Genomic DNA, 15,124 nt, shown 5'->3' on the forward strand with positions numbered 1-15,124 from the left:
CAGCATGCAGCACAGAGCTGCTTGAAGAGTGTGCTGTGGGGCAGCCAGCGTTTCAGTGTGTTCTTGAGTTCCTCGCAACACCCCACTGTCAAGTCAGAGCAGAAGGAAAGCCAGACACTCTGGATGAAATCCTAACCCCATTGAAGTCAATGGCACACCTCCCAGTGACATCATTGGGGCCAGGATTTTACCCTCTGTGTTGTACGTAGCCATAAAAACTGTGATGTCATTATTTCCAGTGTACTGCACCTTTAAATGTCTACCAACTCTGAGTGCAGAGGCAGCTGCCATTTTGTTCTCAGAGTTGCAGCAGCCTATAAAAAGGAGGAACAAACACACACACACACACTGTGTTCTTTCATGGAGACTTCACATTTGTTCTGTTTGGAGTTTATTTTCCTTAATCTAAACTGAATGTCATGCCGACTGAAAGCATGTGGCTCTGTTTTATGCATAGGAAACTTTTGCACACCTCTAGTTACATATAAATTTGTCTTTATTTTAGATAATCCAGACTTTCCTGTTGCAGGTTCAAATATACCACTTGTTGACATTATATATCCTAGCAAACATACGCAAGCCAGATTGCAGAATTTTAGAATAACCATGTTTTTAAATATTCAAGTATCATAGGTCACCTTGTCGGCAAAATTACAAAAGTGAGGGCCAAATGATGATCTCACTGATCCTGATGTAAATCTGAATTAACTCCATGGTAGTCATGCAGGTTACTCCATATTTATGCCAAGGGTCCCTAAGATTAGAATTTGACAACCAATTAGGTTCTTTGTTTATAGGACAGGGATGTGGCAGGATATTGGTTGGCATTATTTACACACCAAAAATTATATTTTTTCCACTCTGATGGGATGAGCAAATAGTATTAACATGTATATTACCATAGTGACCCCAATCCAAATCAGGATGCCATTGTATTAAACACTGTGTGGATACACAAGAGGACATTGACTCCACTCCAGAGAACATATATTCTAAGAATAATGCACAACCGCATCTCCGTTTTTCAATAATATTTTGAATTGGCATCTACAAATGATGTTATTCAATTTGCTGAAGCTATTTCATTCACGATGCTACATTAGCACTTGGTACCTGAAAGGAAACATCTCCCCTTCCCCACTCCACCCCCCCACCAAGACTTTTTTCCCCAAATCTTTTTTTCAAATTTTCAGCAAATTCTTCCCTATGCCAGCACAGAAGCAGACCAACATTTCAAATCTTTCTGCTAAAATGTGCCATAGTACCTGCCTATTGGGAGTTCCACCCCCCTTTTTTTGGGGGGGGGATGTTCACTTGCTTAAAAAAAAAAGTACTTTAAAGAGGAATTTTCAAAATGGTTATCTGTAAAGCCAAAGAATTAACATTATACTTTGCTAGCTGCTGGTTCACCTTTTAACAATTTTCTCCCTTTGTATGTCAATACCAATTGCAGAGCTCCTGTCACTGGCAGTTAGTTCTGTGCAGGGGCTTCATATTTAAAGGGTGGAAGCACGTGCACATGCTACTCAGTGAAAGGGAAGAATGTGTTTGTGATAAATGTGAGCGCTCGCTTTGCTGGCAAATGTCTGTATGTATTTATTATTCTAATCTACAATATTGCTGAACAAGGACTGATTAAGTGCATATAGACCCTTTTCCCTGTACACTTTTTGACGGAGTTTCTGCAGTCAAAGAGAAGCTGGATTTTGTTTTGTTTTTAGCCAGTGGACTAAATACCCTAATGTTAATTCAAATTCATTTTCCCATGCAAAAAAATGTATAGATGGATCAGTGCAGGGAATTGCAATCAGTAGTAAAGGTAGGTGGGGAGATGTCGTAGTAGGGCAGTGGAATATCTCATGAGTTTTAAACACGAGCGTTGTATTACACAAGGAAAACCTCATTTTAAAGGGGCAGGATAAAATCACATTAAGAGTCAAGATCACTGTTAACAACACACAAGGAAAATGGCTCAGATGACTAGGACAACTGGCATCCCTCCTTTGGAAAGATGCTGTGGTTCTTAATTAATTGTGAAATACTTGGCACAGAACTGAGCCAGAATTTTTTATCTATACACTCATATACAGTTGTATGTGTGTGTGTGTATATACACATGATCAGAATAATTGTCATCTAACATGCTATAACCATAAGGGGACAGTTATTCTGATCTTTTGTAATCCATCTTGGCTAAATAAATTATCATTTTTGAACAGTCTGGGGAGGAAAAGTAAGCAAAATAGATTATAAGGAGTCATATTTTAAAATAAGTTAAGGAATAAAAGGCACAGAAGCATAATGCCAGGTTTTGTTATGTTATTCTCTCCTTTCCTTTCTTTAGGAGGGAGATTTTAAATGAAATTCAAAGTCTCTACTTTAAATAAACAATGAAAATTAAAAACAGGCTTCCTTGTTGTTCCCCCCCTTTCTGATTTTTGAAGGTAATGCTGTACTGTGTATTGTTAAAAAAAAGGTGGGGGGAGTTAGGTATTAAGATTCCAAATGGAATGGTACATCTTTAATGATACATATGATAATTAAAGAATACAATAAACACAATTAGCATATGTTTTAAACAGTTTATTAGTGAAGCTTACCATAAAATCGGAATATATACAGCTCCAGGGTTTATTGGGATAGCAGCTTCTAATCCTTAGAGTCATAAAATCCCTGGTTTGGAAGAAATGGGCATCTTTAAAATGATTGAATCAGCAGGCCCCGAGTGAAAACACACAAATTAGCAAACTCCAGCAGTTGGGCACTGTGCAGTGTTGCAATGCAGTGCGATGAAGTCATTGCTGAAACTGCCCCAGCCGTTCTGATAGAACACAACAGGGATATGTTGCTTCTGTGGACATCCAGGGGATAATGACTTTAACTCTTTCCAGACCAGGTATTTAAAAATTAAAAAAAGTGCTTTGGCTTGCAAATAAGTGTCATGGAGAGAAATTAATTTCTAGTTTAGTGAACTGCTCAGGGAAGTCAATGACAGGGTTTTTTTAAAGGGGGTGGGGGGAGACTCCTTTTTTTCTTCCCACCATTGTACCCGTAAACTCATAACAATGTATTTGCAAACAGAGGCAAGATGCATTGGAAATGGATCACAGGTGGGTAGCCTCTGACCAGGTGAGAAGAATTGTAACTGTGCGACAATCATTACAGGGATTAATGTGAGATTAAGAAGGTGCATAGCTATTTAATCAGGCTGAACAGGGACCAAGACTCTATCAATATCACACGGCCGAAAACTAATCTTCTTTGTAAAGACACACATATTTTTCCCATTCTTATGGTCGGGGGCGTTCTTTGGTTTATTTGATTAGTTTTTGGATCCCCAGATCCCCTCCTTTAAATCTCTTTCTTCCCCTCTGCTTTTAGTACTGTAAAATGAGTTCATGTTTTTCTGCTAATGGCTAACATATAAGCTCTTTACATTTATCGTTCCACCGTAGAGAGAATTTTCTCATTCCTTTGTTTGTTTGTAGGAGGAATAGTCTTAACCCTCCAGCACAGATATTTTGGGGCATCATAGAAGCAGCAAGGGAAGCCTTGGGATAAGAGTCAGTGTGGACTGAAAGGAATGAAGCTCTGCAGAATCTTGCTAAAGGGAAGGGGCAAATCTCAAATTGTCAACTTTATAATGAATTCTCATCAGACGTGATCACTTTTCAGTTCTGCAAGGAGGAAAAAGAATAGCAATTAGGCTGGTGTTTGACCACATGCTTATGGGGAAATTGGAAAGCTTGGACCTTAAATTAGATATAGAGCCAGCTGAACATCTCCATAAAAATGAGAACTTCCCTCAAATGAAGGCATTTCAAGTTTGCTCAGCCCTGGGTCTAATCTGAGCAAATTCAATCACAGCCCAGTGCGGGGTAAACATTTTGCTCCTATTGCTGGCTGGCAGAATTGTTGGGCATAGCACTGTTTTGTATCGAAGGGGGTGTGCGTTAATTTGAGTGGTTAGAAAACAATTTCTCTGGACTCATTTTAAAAATACACAAAATACTGAACCTGTGTGACATATATGCATGTAAAGTAGCACCACCTAGCCTCCCTTCTTTTTTCACAGCTTGGCATTGAGGGGATGATGATCAACTAGTGGCCCCATTGTGCTATGTGATATACAAACACATAGAAAGAGACAGTCCCTGCCCACAGTGAAATTACAGTCTAAATAGAGAAGTCAGATAAAAGGTTGGAGTGGGAAAGGAGGCCCAGAGAAGTAAAGTGACTTGCCCAAAGTCACATGGTATGTCAGTGGCAAAGCCAGAAGCAGAATGCAGGTTTTCAGAGCCCTAGTTCAGGGCCTATTCAGTGGACCACTCTGCCTGTCATAGAGTTTGTCTAGTTTGAGAACAATGGTTGAAGTTAAGGTGTGGGGGGGCTAACACTCTTTAACTAATCCTGACCTAACCCTGAATTTTTCCTTAGTATAGATGCAAATTAACACATAATACCTTGATTTAGCAGGTCAAAGTTCAGCTAAAGCAAAGTAAAAGGTGTTAGCCTGTGTCTGCATTAGGGACAAGGTGGAGGTTAACTAACACATGTTAGCGCAGTCACTTGACAAACCCTGAAGAACTGATTCAAAGCCTACTTCAGTCAATCTGTTAACTTGAACAAAATTTGAATCAGGCTCTAAGTGAGAAAAGAATTAGGCCAGGAATCTCAAAGGCAGTGGGGAAGTACAAAAGTAGTCATAATTATGTATTGTAGCAGTTTGCTTATTGATATGCCGTTGTTGCCGGCACAGAGTGCCCGAGGCAAGCAACAGTTGGGTTCGTTGCCCGGTATGCGTCGCGCCAATGACCACAACAGGGTGGAGAAGCAGAGAGTTTTATTTGAAGCTTCAGATAGGGCGCAAGGAGACTGAACTGTCTCAAATCCTGCAGTCCCAAATACAGATTACAGTATACAATTTATACCTTTGCCTACTTCACTACACAAGCTTATACAACCAATTACCTGTTGCCCCGTACAATACCGTAGCCAATCAGCTAAAGCAGCCAGTTATGTTTTTCCTCATTAGCATTGCCCGAGCCTTGCCTTATTTGGTTCTATTTATTACTAGTTTTTGCTAAACATTTCTGCCTTATCTATACATTTCCCAGGCCGAAGCTGGCCTTGGCTAGCGAGTCGTGTGCAAGCCTGTCTGTTTGTGTGCTGGCTTCCTCATAGTCAGTGCAGGGTCACAGAAAGTTCAAGGAGCGGAAGGGCTTCAGTTTGCCTGGGCCTAGAGCAAGAGGGCTTCATCAACACTCGTGGTCTTCCACCCTCCTGAGTTACCTAGAGTAGTGCCCAGTGTCACCAACAACTCCCTCCTTTGAGAACACTCAACAAGCTTGTAACTGAGTTTTCTCATATTCCAAGGACAATAAGTGACTAAGTGCTGAGGAGTTAGAATCCTCAACAAGAGGATATAATGGGGTTTCTGTGGAGCGGGAGGCACACATTTTATATATGAGTGCTTTACAACAGGCAAGTAAGAGGAGAATGATAATACACACCACGGCACCTGTGAACAGGAGATGAACAATGCCTCCCCCCAGGTCAGGCAACCACCCCCAGAGTGAGTCAAAGATAGTGGGCTCTCTTTCCTGGGCTTTCCACTGGTTAAGAGCCTGTTCAGCTGACAGGATGTGCTTGTTAATATCCTGTGAATCCTCTGGGACATACGTACAGCATTCATCCCCAATCAGGGCACACACCCCACCCTGTGCAGCCAGAAGGTAAACTAGGGTCTGGCGGTTTTGCAGAGACAACAACCGGAGTTGATAAAGTTCCGTATTGAGGCTCCTCTCTATGGCCAAGGTATCATTGGCGAATTTGGTGAGGAATACAGAGAGCTGGCGATAGAGCTTGGCCAATCTACCCACCCCATATGCTGGGAGAAGAATCTATCTTCCTCACTAATGGGCACGGGGGTGGCATACAGGGACCGCTGATGCCAGAGACGGCCGACAGGAGGTGGGCCATGACCCAAAGGCGAGGGGTGAGGTATCCCAAATAACAGCTTCCGTGCCAACGGTGGGGTAGCCTTTTATAGGCTGAGTTACCACAGACATAAAAGGACTGTCCATTGGCTACCATGCCATTATGGCCCAATTTGTGGACTGCGGCTTCTAAGGGGGTGTAATATTGAAGCCCTTCACCTGTGTCTTCGCCAGCACTATTACATAGAGGAATAGTGGTATTTGCGGATGGGGACAAATAATATTGACAGGTACTATTGCCAGCAAACCAGCTATGGTTAGCAGTGGCTTCCTGGCGATAACAAAGGAGGCCCATGGGGACGGAGCGTAGCTGGATGGGTTTGGGGGCATGGGTCGCATTCCAGTAGGGTTTCCAGGGATCAATGTTGCTGCTAAACTTGGCCTCTTTAGTACAGTTTTCCGTTAAGGTGGGCTGCGTTTGCAACTGAGTGGCGTTTGCTTTTATCCACCCATCACAGAGGTCTGACCAGTTGTGGGGAGGGGTTGCTCTCCAAGGGAAGCTGGCCGCATGGTAGGGGATCTGGGAACATATCCAGCAGTTGGACAGATTAAATTCACGGGCAAAGGTGATTTCGAGGGCCTCATAGGTATTTACATTCAAATTAATGGTTCCCATCCATCCCTTCCTAAGAGAGAGATATGGGGAATACTAGGCAAATGACACCCACTATGAGGGACCTCATGGTGTATATGCCCTTGTAGCCCCCTCCCCCCTCCCATGCTTATGTCTTTTTAAACAAAAATTTGAGTCCAAGATCATCAGAGGGTGACGTGGTGATGGGCTGGACGGTCCACCGTTCCACTGGTGGAGCAGTAGGCACCGCCTTCAGGCGAGAGTGATGGATCCAGTTTTTGTGTCTCTCGACCTTTGCCGCCGTGTGGGAAACCAGCAGGACGGTGTGGGGTCCCTTCCACTTTTCTTGGAGAGGCTCGTCCTTCCAGGTACGAACAAGCACGGAGTCACCTGGCTGCAAGGAGTGGACAGGGGCATCCAATGGAAAAGGCTGGAAGTCTTTGGTATACCTGTGGAGAGAAGAGAGAACAGCAGACAGAGAGCACATATACTGAGACAAAAAAACACACCCCATTCCCCACTCCCCTGCCAGAACTGGTGTCCCATTCATAGGCCATGCCCTTCCAAACATAATTTCAAAGGGACTAAGCCCTAATCTACCCTTCGGGAGAGCACGGATGCAGAGTAGGACAAGGGGCAGAGCATCGGGCCATCGCAGGGAGGCTTCTTGGCACACTTTTGAGAGGTGTCGCTTAAGGGTTTGATTGGTACGCTCCACTATACCACTGGCCTGCGGTCTCCATGGCGTATGGAGTTTCCAGGGGATCTGTAAGGCATCTGAGATGTGTCGAATGATCTTTGATGTGAAGTGCGTCCCATGCTCTACCAACTGAGCTAGCCAACACCATTACTGATTAATACCCTGCAATTAAAAAGTCTGTCTATGTACGGTACAGTGCTAGGAGGCTTGATCATGTGACCTCAATCTTAGGCCTGCTGTAGTGGTTAATAGTAGAGTGGTGCAGAATTCACCAGTTTGTGGCAAAATTCTGGAAGTCCTAGATGCCCATGGAAGGTCTATAAGAACTATAATACCTGAGATTCCATTGTGCAGCGAGGGGGCAGCCGTAGTTGGAGACTGCATCACTTGTAGAGATGATGTTGAACTCTCGTGTGCAGGGGCAGCTCTTTGCAACTCACTGCAAAGGGGGAGTAATGGGGAGTAATGACCAATGTCCCGTCCATTCTCTATTCAGCCTCATTCTCTCATAGCTATGGCAGCCTGCTGTGCAGGTAGCCCATTTACCTAGGAATGAGGAAATATATATTTCAACCCTGCAGCTTTTTAGCACAGAGCATAGCCCTTTTGTACATGCTTTACTCCTTCCGTAAGAGTTAGCTCACCAGTATACTTTAAACAGCATGGTGAAAGCGTTTCAGGGGTGAAATCCAGTCCCCACTGAAGTCAATGACAAAACTTCCATTGACTTCAGCTGGACCAGGATTTCATCCCAGGTCTTCACCTTCCTAAGCCCCATGTTAGTATTTGTCTGCCTCCCCATGCAATGAGGAGACAATCTGCTTTATGGGGTATTTCTTCTTTGCTGTGAAAGTGAAATCCTACCTAAAGATTTTGTTAGCAAATATCTCTGCTTTAAAACCTCTTCAGGTCTTTCACCATCAAACACAGCATTCTAACCTTGTCCTACTTGGGACATCAGAATTGCCCTTCTACCACATCATTTCTGGTGACAGTGCCTCTTTTCCACAGTCTGTTACCCTTACTTGAACAAAGGTGTATTTGTAGGGACCAGTGTATTTAATTAAAACTGCTTCAATCTTCAATGACTGGATCACTGCCAGTCCATTACTTTTAACAGTACGTTGCACTAAAGTTGTCCATGCTTTCCTCCTTCCCAGCAACCTTGTCACTCTGTTCTGCTCTGGGTTCTGCTTGTCTACTCTCCCAGGCTTCTGCAGGATCTATTAATGACTACATGACTGTATTGTTAATTGTAAAACCCTCATAGCTAACTCTAGAGAATGTAAAACAGCTGGAGGGAAATCAGGTAGCTAAAGATGGAAACCTTCATATTTGCACCAATAATTCAAACTGCAGACATGAAAGCTACGCCTTAGTCCTTTTGGAATTTTACCCCTTACTACGTTTTTGTTTGTACAGCGAAAGAGGGTTGTGGGAAATTATCTAATTTACAAAGGAAATTCCTTTTTCAGCATTAGGGTCTCCTCATACTCATTGCTATTACATATTTCATGTGGTCAGTATAAGACCTGAAATCCTTATCTATTGCAGAGATTCTCTGGGGGCAATATTTTTGTACTGCATTTCAGTGTTTATTAATTCAGTCAGTAAAAGAAAGTGACACTGAGAATCATCTTCACCTTACTTACATGAGGTCTATCAATCTGCTTAGATGGCCCCAGCACTGTAATAGCTGAGTGCTTCGCAAAGATTCATGAATTTGATGCTTGCAACATCACATGGTAAGCTGGTGACAGAGCTGGGCATAGAACTCAAGAGTCGTAACTTCTAGAACTGTGCCCTCCAACATGGGTGAAATCAGTGACACAACTCCTCTGTGCCTGCTTTTTGCCGATTCAAACATTGGTAAAAAAAATCTTAACATTTGCTCTCAGCCTTTGCTTAATACACATGCATGTGCACAAGGGTTAAGAATTTGCACCCACCAAACCCACTGAGTAATGAGTTTAGTGGAAACAGTTGCTTAACAGTTGTGCACAATGCATGCGGATATTAAACCATTTATAGGGTACATGCAAGGGCTGGTATGTTTGCTAATGTTTGCATCTGCAAAGTCAAATTTGTGCATGCATAATTGTGATGTACACAAGTTCAGGATGATGGCTGCTACACTGTTTCATTGCCACATATACTATACTTTCATTGCTTTACTGTATATATAATTTCCAAATGCCCACCTGGTGAGAAAGATACTACTGTCATTGCATACTGCGCATATAACTCTCCCTATGACTCTTCTATCATGTTTCCATATTTTAACTCAAATTTTGCTTCTCTCTGTATTTCAGGTTTATTCCAGAATATGAAAATCGAGCTGCTTCCTGTGCACTTCATACATCATCACCAACAAAGCCAGATATCAGAACCTAGCTCAAATTCCAGGGTGATTATTGTCATGCATGATCTATGGAGCAAATAAATTATAGCTTTATTTTTATAAGGTACAATTGAGCCTCCAGGCTTCAGTAGTAACAAAAACAAAACGCAGAACCTTGGTTTAACTAGAAATTTGAGGAAATATGACAAATCTGACATGGAAGTCACAAAGTAAATAAATATGCACATCCATCATTTTGTAAAACAATGCCTTCGCTAGAGAGAGACCTCTGCTTGTTTTATTCTGGAAGGTAAGATTTTTTTGTCGATTATCAGACTCAGATCCTGCTATAGTAAGAATCAAGCTAGTTATAAATTGAAATCAAACAACTGAATACATGATATAGGAAAATCAGTGGTCTACAAGAAAACAGTGGTAAACATCTGTCCTAGAGAATTAAGAGTATATTGATTTTAGGATATATTGTTTGATACCTGGATGTTGGATTTTTTTTTCATTGCACATAATATAATGGCATCTATTATACCTAAAATATTAACCTAATCTGCTTCTTTAAAAATTAAATGATGATCTACTTCCTCAGAATCAAATATGCCTTATAATTATGATAGAAATAAAAATCCTCCTTCTGCCAACACAGAACAAAAAGCCAGTTTCAGATTCACATGCTGAATACAGTATTTTTGTTTGCACAGTAGAAAAGTGTATTGGGGGCAATTATTATGTAATTTACATATGAAATTCCCTTTTCAAGATTAGGCTATCATCATACTCACCCCTTATATATTTCCTATGGTAGGTGTATCCACTGTAAAGATTGTCTGGGCCCTGTATTTTTAGTGCTTATTAATTCTCTCCATAAAACAATTTCTGGAAAAGTTCTGTGCAACATTGAGAAACATCGTCACTGCACTTTACATGAGGTCTGTCTCTATGTCTATATAGGCCTTGTCACTGTAGAATCTGAGCGCTTCACAAACATTAATAAGTTTATCCTTGCAACGTAGGAAAGGTCTATCCATATTTTACAAATAGAGCTTTTCCATAGACATTAAGTGATTTTTCCCAAAGTCCCTCGGAAAATTTGTGGTTAAGGTGGGATTCAAACCTTGATGATATCTTGACTGCCACACCAGTTCCTTAACCACAAGACCATCCTGTCTATAAAGCAAACTTATTGGTCAGAAAAGTAACTCTTTAAACCAGGTATCCACACAAATCTGTTTTCCTGGGGCCTGATTCTTCAATTCTTAGAGGCGATACTTTGATTTGAGCCACTAGAGGAATAGTTTATATAAAGAGTCTAGGATCCAAACTTTATATTCCAAGTCACACCTTCTAATTTACAGTAGAACCTCAGAGTTAAGAACATCTCGGAAATGAGGGTGTTCGTAACTCTGAAATGTTCGTAACTCTGAACAAAACGATATGGTTGTTCTTTCAGAAATTTACAACTGAACATTGACAGGTTTCAGAGTAGCAGCCATGTTAGTCTGTATCTGCAAAAAGAAAAGGAGGACTTGTGGCACCTTAGAGACTAACAAATTTATTTGAGCATAAGCTTTCGTGAGCTACAGCTCACTTCATCGGATGCATTCAGTGGAAAATTTTCCACTGAATGCATCCAATGAAGTGAGCTGTAGCTCACGAAAGCTTATGCTCAACTGAACATTGACTTTATACAGCTTTGAAACTTTACTACGCAGAAGCAAAATGCTGCTTTCCCTTTATTTTATTTTTTTAGTAGTTTACGTTTAACACAGTACTGTACCGTATTTGCTTTGGGGGGGGGGGTTTGGTCTCTTCTACTGCCTGATTGCGTACTTCCGTTCCAAATGAGGTGTGTGGTTGACCTGTCAGTTCGTAACTCTGGTGTTCGTAACTCTGAAGTTCTACTGTAGTAGCAAAATGCATGTTGACTGCTATTAGCAATGCAGGGCCAAAGTAACTATCTCATGCTTCATCAACAAAATTGCCAGCTAAGATCTAATTTTCAATCCCTCTTCTAGGTGTTTGTCAGAGAAGATGTACAAAGCAGATAGTACATGTTTAGAATTTCATGTAGCGAGTTGAGCTGCAGTGCTGATAGTTAGAAAAATCTTCTTTGGACTCATACACTGAAAACATTTAATAGAGAAGTCATTGATGGACAATAAATATGAAAAACAAATCTGTTATATTTTTTCACACAGTCACTATTATGACAATATTTCAGAGTAGCAGCCGTGTTAGTCTGTATCCGCAAAAAGAAAAGGAGGACTTGTGGCACCTTAGAGACTAACCAATTTATTTGAGCATAAGCTTTCGTGAGCTACAGCTCACTTCATCGGATGCATCATAAATGCATATTTATGACCATAAATATATTTTAAGCATATTGGTGTTTCACTGTAGCTATATTATATTAAAATCCACATTTTTTTTTGAGCATCTACTATTTTAGTGTTAATGAATCTTCTTAAGGCCTACTTTTCAGATGCCATTGCTCACACAAAATGTGTGCACAAATACACTCTTACCCCAACTTGACATGCAAGGAGCAAATTATGGTCATGTATGCTGGCAATTACCTGATCAGCGTGCAAGGCCACAGCAATTACATACCCAGTTTATTTAAAAATTAGACCCAAAGTGTCATTTACATCTCGGCTTGGAAGGGTTAGATTTTTTTTGGCAAATGTCATTAAAGGTTGATTTCACCAAACACACACAGACAAAAAATATTTCCATCGATAATCAACTAAATTTACAGATAGGCAGAGTAAGAAGAATGTTGCCTGCGAACTTATTAGAGTTCAATTTAAGTCTGTTTGCTTTGTATGTTTTGACAGGTGATCTTGACCATTTGTGTTTTTACGGTTATAAAGCTTTAACTTTTTGAATCTCAATAGCTACAGTCATTGAATAATTATTGACTGACTCCCCCCCCCATAATATACTGTAACTGTGAAAACGTAACTAGATAAAAATAAATACTAAAATTCTTAAAAAATAAATCTCTATGTTATCCATTGAAATTATTTTTTAAAATGAATTCTGCCAAACCTATTTGCAGAGTATCTGACTTTCTGGTTAACCTCAAAGATATGAATCTTTGTTAAAAGGGGACAAGATGCATAGTGGGGGAATAGATACTAGCGGTAAATGTTCTGACAGCTAGGAAAAGTCATTTATAAAGTGAACATTAGTAAATATTAGTGATGACATATGGATATCAGCAGAAAGTAAATGGCAAGGCAAGCTAGGATGAGGTATTGCACTTTAAATAGTAGCAACTGTGTTTTTCTGGGGCTGATCTTTTTTATATATTAACAGAAATTTACTATTATGCCTCCTGCTTCCCCTATGGTAAAATGCCAGAAATTCGACTGAGATATACTTAAAGTGACAGCATCCCCCATTTTGTCTAAGAAAGATGATTACTAAATGTCACATCTATCTATTCTTATATAGATCAGATATTTGACATGCTCATGTCTAAGCTTCAGAGTAGTTTGCAACATGTTTTCTGTTGCTCTAAGGGAATTTGAAATCTTTGTGACGAAAATGTGTGGCAGCCAAAGGCGGTGCATTAAAATATAGAAATAAATAAAGATGGGATTCATCCCAAAGGTCTCGGGCCAAAAGAGGTAACAAAAAGACCTGACTGAAGCAGACGAAGAGCGTATGTTTCTGATTAGGCTGTGAGACGATTGCAGTTGACCAAACATTCCTGTTTTCTCATCTGAAGTAGAGTCACATTCAAAAGCACACATTGTTATTGTTCAAATCATTTTATCTTGTTTTAAAACGATTTGAACTGCATTAGCACAAAAACCATGAAATTTATCAAAGAACATGGACTCTACCATTGCACTGCGGAATGTGTTGCCTTTCTTCTCACATTGTCTCGCTTTCCAGCCTGCATAGATGGGGAGACAACACAGGTGTAAATTGACTGTCAGGGTCTTATGTACAGTGAGCACAGGGGGGTTTCCTTTCAGAGTCTCCTGCTTTGCCTAACCATGGAAGGCAGGAAGTGTCTTAAAGAAGGTTAAAAGGATGTGATATAAAGAAAGGCAGGATAGAATGGGATGCCTATAATTATCAGTTTATGGCATTCGAGCTTCTGTGGGTACATCACACAGCAATAAAAAAGCCACAGCACTGAGTCTCAGAATCCGGGTCAGCTGACTCATGGGATTCGGGCTGCAGGGCTAAAAATAGCAGTGTAGACCTTCCGGTTCAGGCTAGAGCCCGGGCTCTCAGACCCAGCCCTCACCCCCTTGCAGGGTTTCAGAGCCTGGGGTGCAGACGGAGCCCGAACGTCTACACTGCAATTTTGGAGCCCTGCAGCTGTGCCAGAAGCCTTTTATTGCAGTGTAAACATACCCTTTGAGGTTTGGGGCCTGAGTCCAGAAATTCTTAACCTAGGGTCAATATGCAGTGTGCACACACTTAAGGCCTGGACTTGCAAACCCAGGGTCAGCAGATCTGAGTCTCACTAACCCTGGGTTTACACTGCCGTGTAGCCATACCCTCAACCATTAGTCAATAATCAACGATCTGACTTTATTTCTGCAGGGTGATCAGCTGATTCATGCACATTCTGGAGTTCATCTTCCCCCAAACTGCATAGTATATTAGGCTGAAGATTCAGCAGTAGTCACAAAAATATAGTTTGTCCTAATAAAATAAACTCCTTCCAAATACAGCCTTTGCTTTGCAATGCTGCCTCCCTGATTGAGGCAATATTCTTAAACAGAAGCATGGAAATGTGGACTTCCGAGAGGATCATAGATGCCCTGACTTCTCCCAACCCTCTTTTAAAGGTACCTCTTCCTCCTATTGAATACACAACAGTTAATATTGTCATTAAACATGTTGAGGGCATATGTTTTGAATGTGGGGACCTAAACAAGCCTTTAAATGAAAGATGAACATTGAGACACATCATTGCCAATTTGAGCATCTACATACAAGAATTAGCTTGTCTTTGTGGGAGCCCACATTTGGACAGTATGATCTGAGAATATTTTTATCAGAAAATATAATAATTTTGTTGAATTAATTAATGGTTTCCCCTCTGAACCACAGTATGCTGAGCCTTACCACAACTGTAAGAGTATGGATAAGATTTTCTGATCAAAGATTCTCATGCTGCTTCACAAATATTAATGAATTAAGTCTCGCAGCATCCCTGGGGGTGAGTATTATTGCCCCCACCTTACAGATGGGGAAACTGAGAATGGTTGACAGGAGTCAAGGTCACATGGGAAGTCCATGAAATAATTGCTGCTAGAACCTAGATTTCTTTAGTCTCCGTCCTCTGTCTTAACCTGAAAGCCAACCTGTATTCTCCCTTCCAACAGCCTTCTGCTCCTAGGAAACCTATCCCATATTTTCCAATCCCTAATAAATGGTGACTTTATAAAATTAGTATTCTTACATCTGTCTCTTGTAGGTTTTTTTTATGTCCAATTTCCGTAACACAAATCAGAACTCCCACC

General features: G+C 41.0%; 1 protein-coding gene across 1 annotated transcript in view; it reads left to right on the forward strand.

The window, feature by feature from the left end:
• Nucleotides 1-15,124, forward strand: part of LOC311529346 (uncharacterized protein) — a gene marked incomplete at its 3' end in the record, with an annotated part of 243,415 nt that overhangs the window by 205,494 nt on the left and 22,797 nt on the right. Inside the window, exon 3 of the mRNA XM_084645293.1 lies at nt 9,586-9,680. Coding sequence (XP_084501419.1) covers nt 9,586-9,680 — 95 coding nt within the window. The remainder of the gene's footprint in view (nt 1-9,585; nt 9,681-15,124) is intronic.

Source organism: Lepidochelys olivacea, assembly GCF_965140295.1.
Source record: "Lepidochelys olivacea isolate rLepOli2 genome assembly, chromosome: 13".
Classification (NCBI taxonomy): Eukaryota; Metazoa; Chordata; order Testudines; family Cheloniidae; genus Lepidochelys; species Lepidochelys olivacea.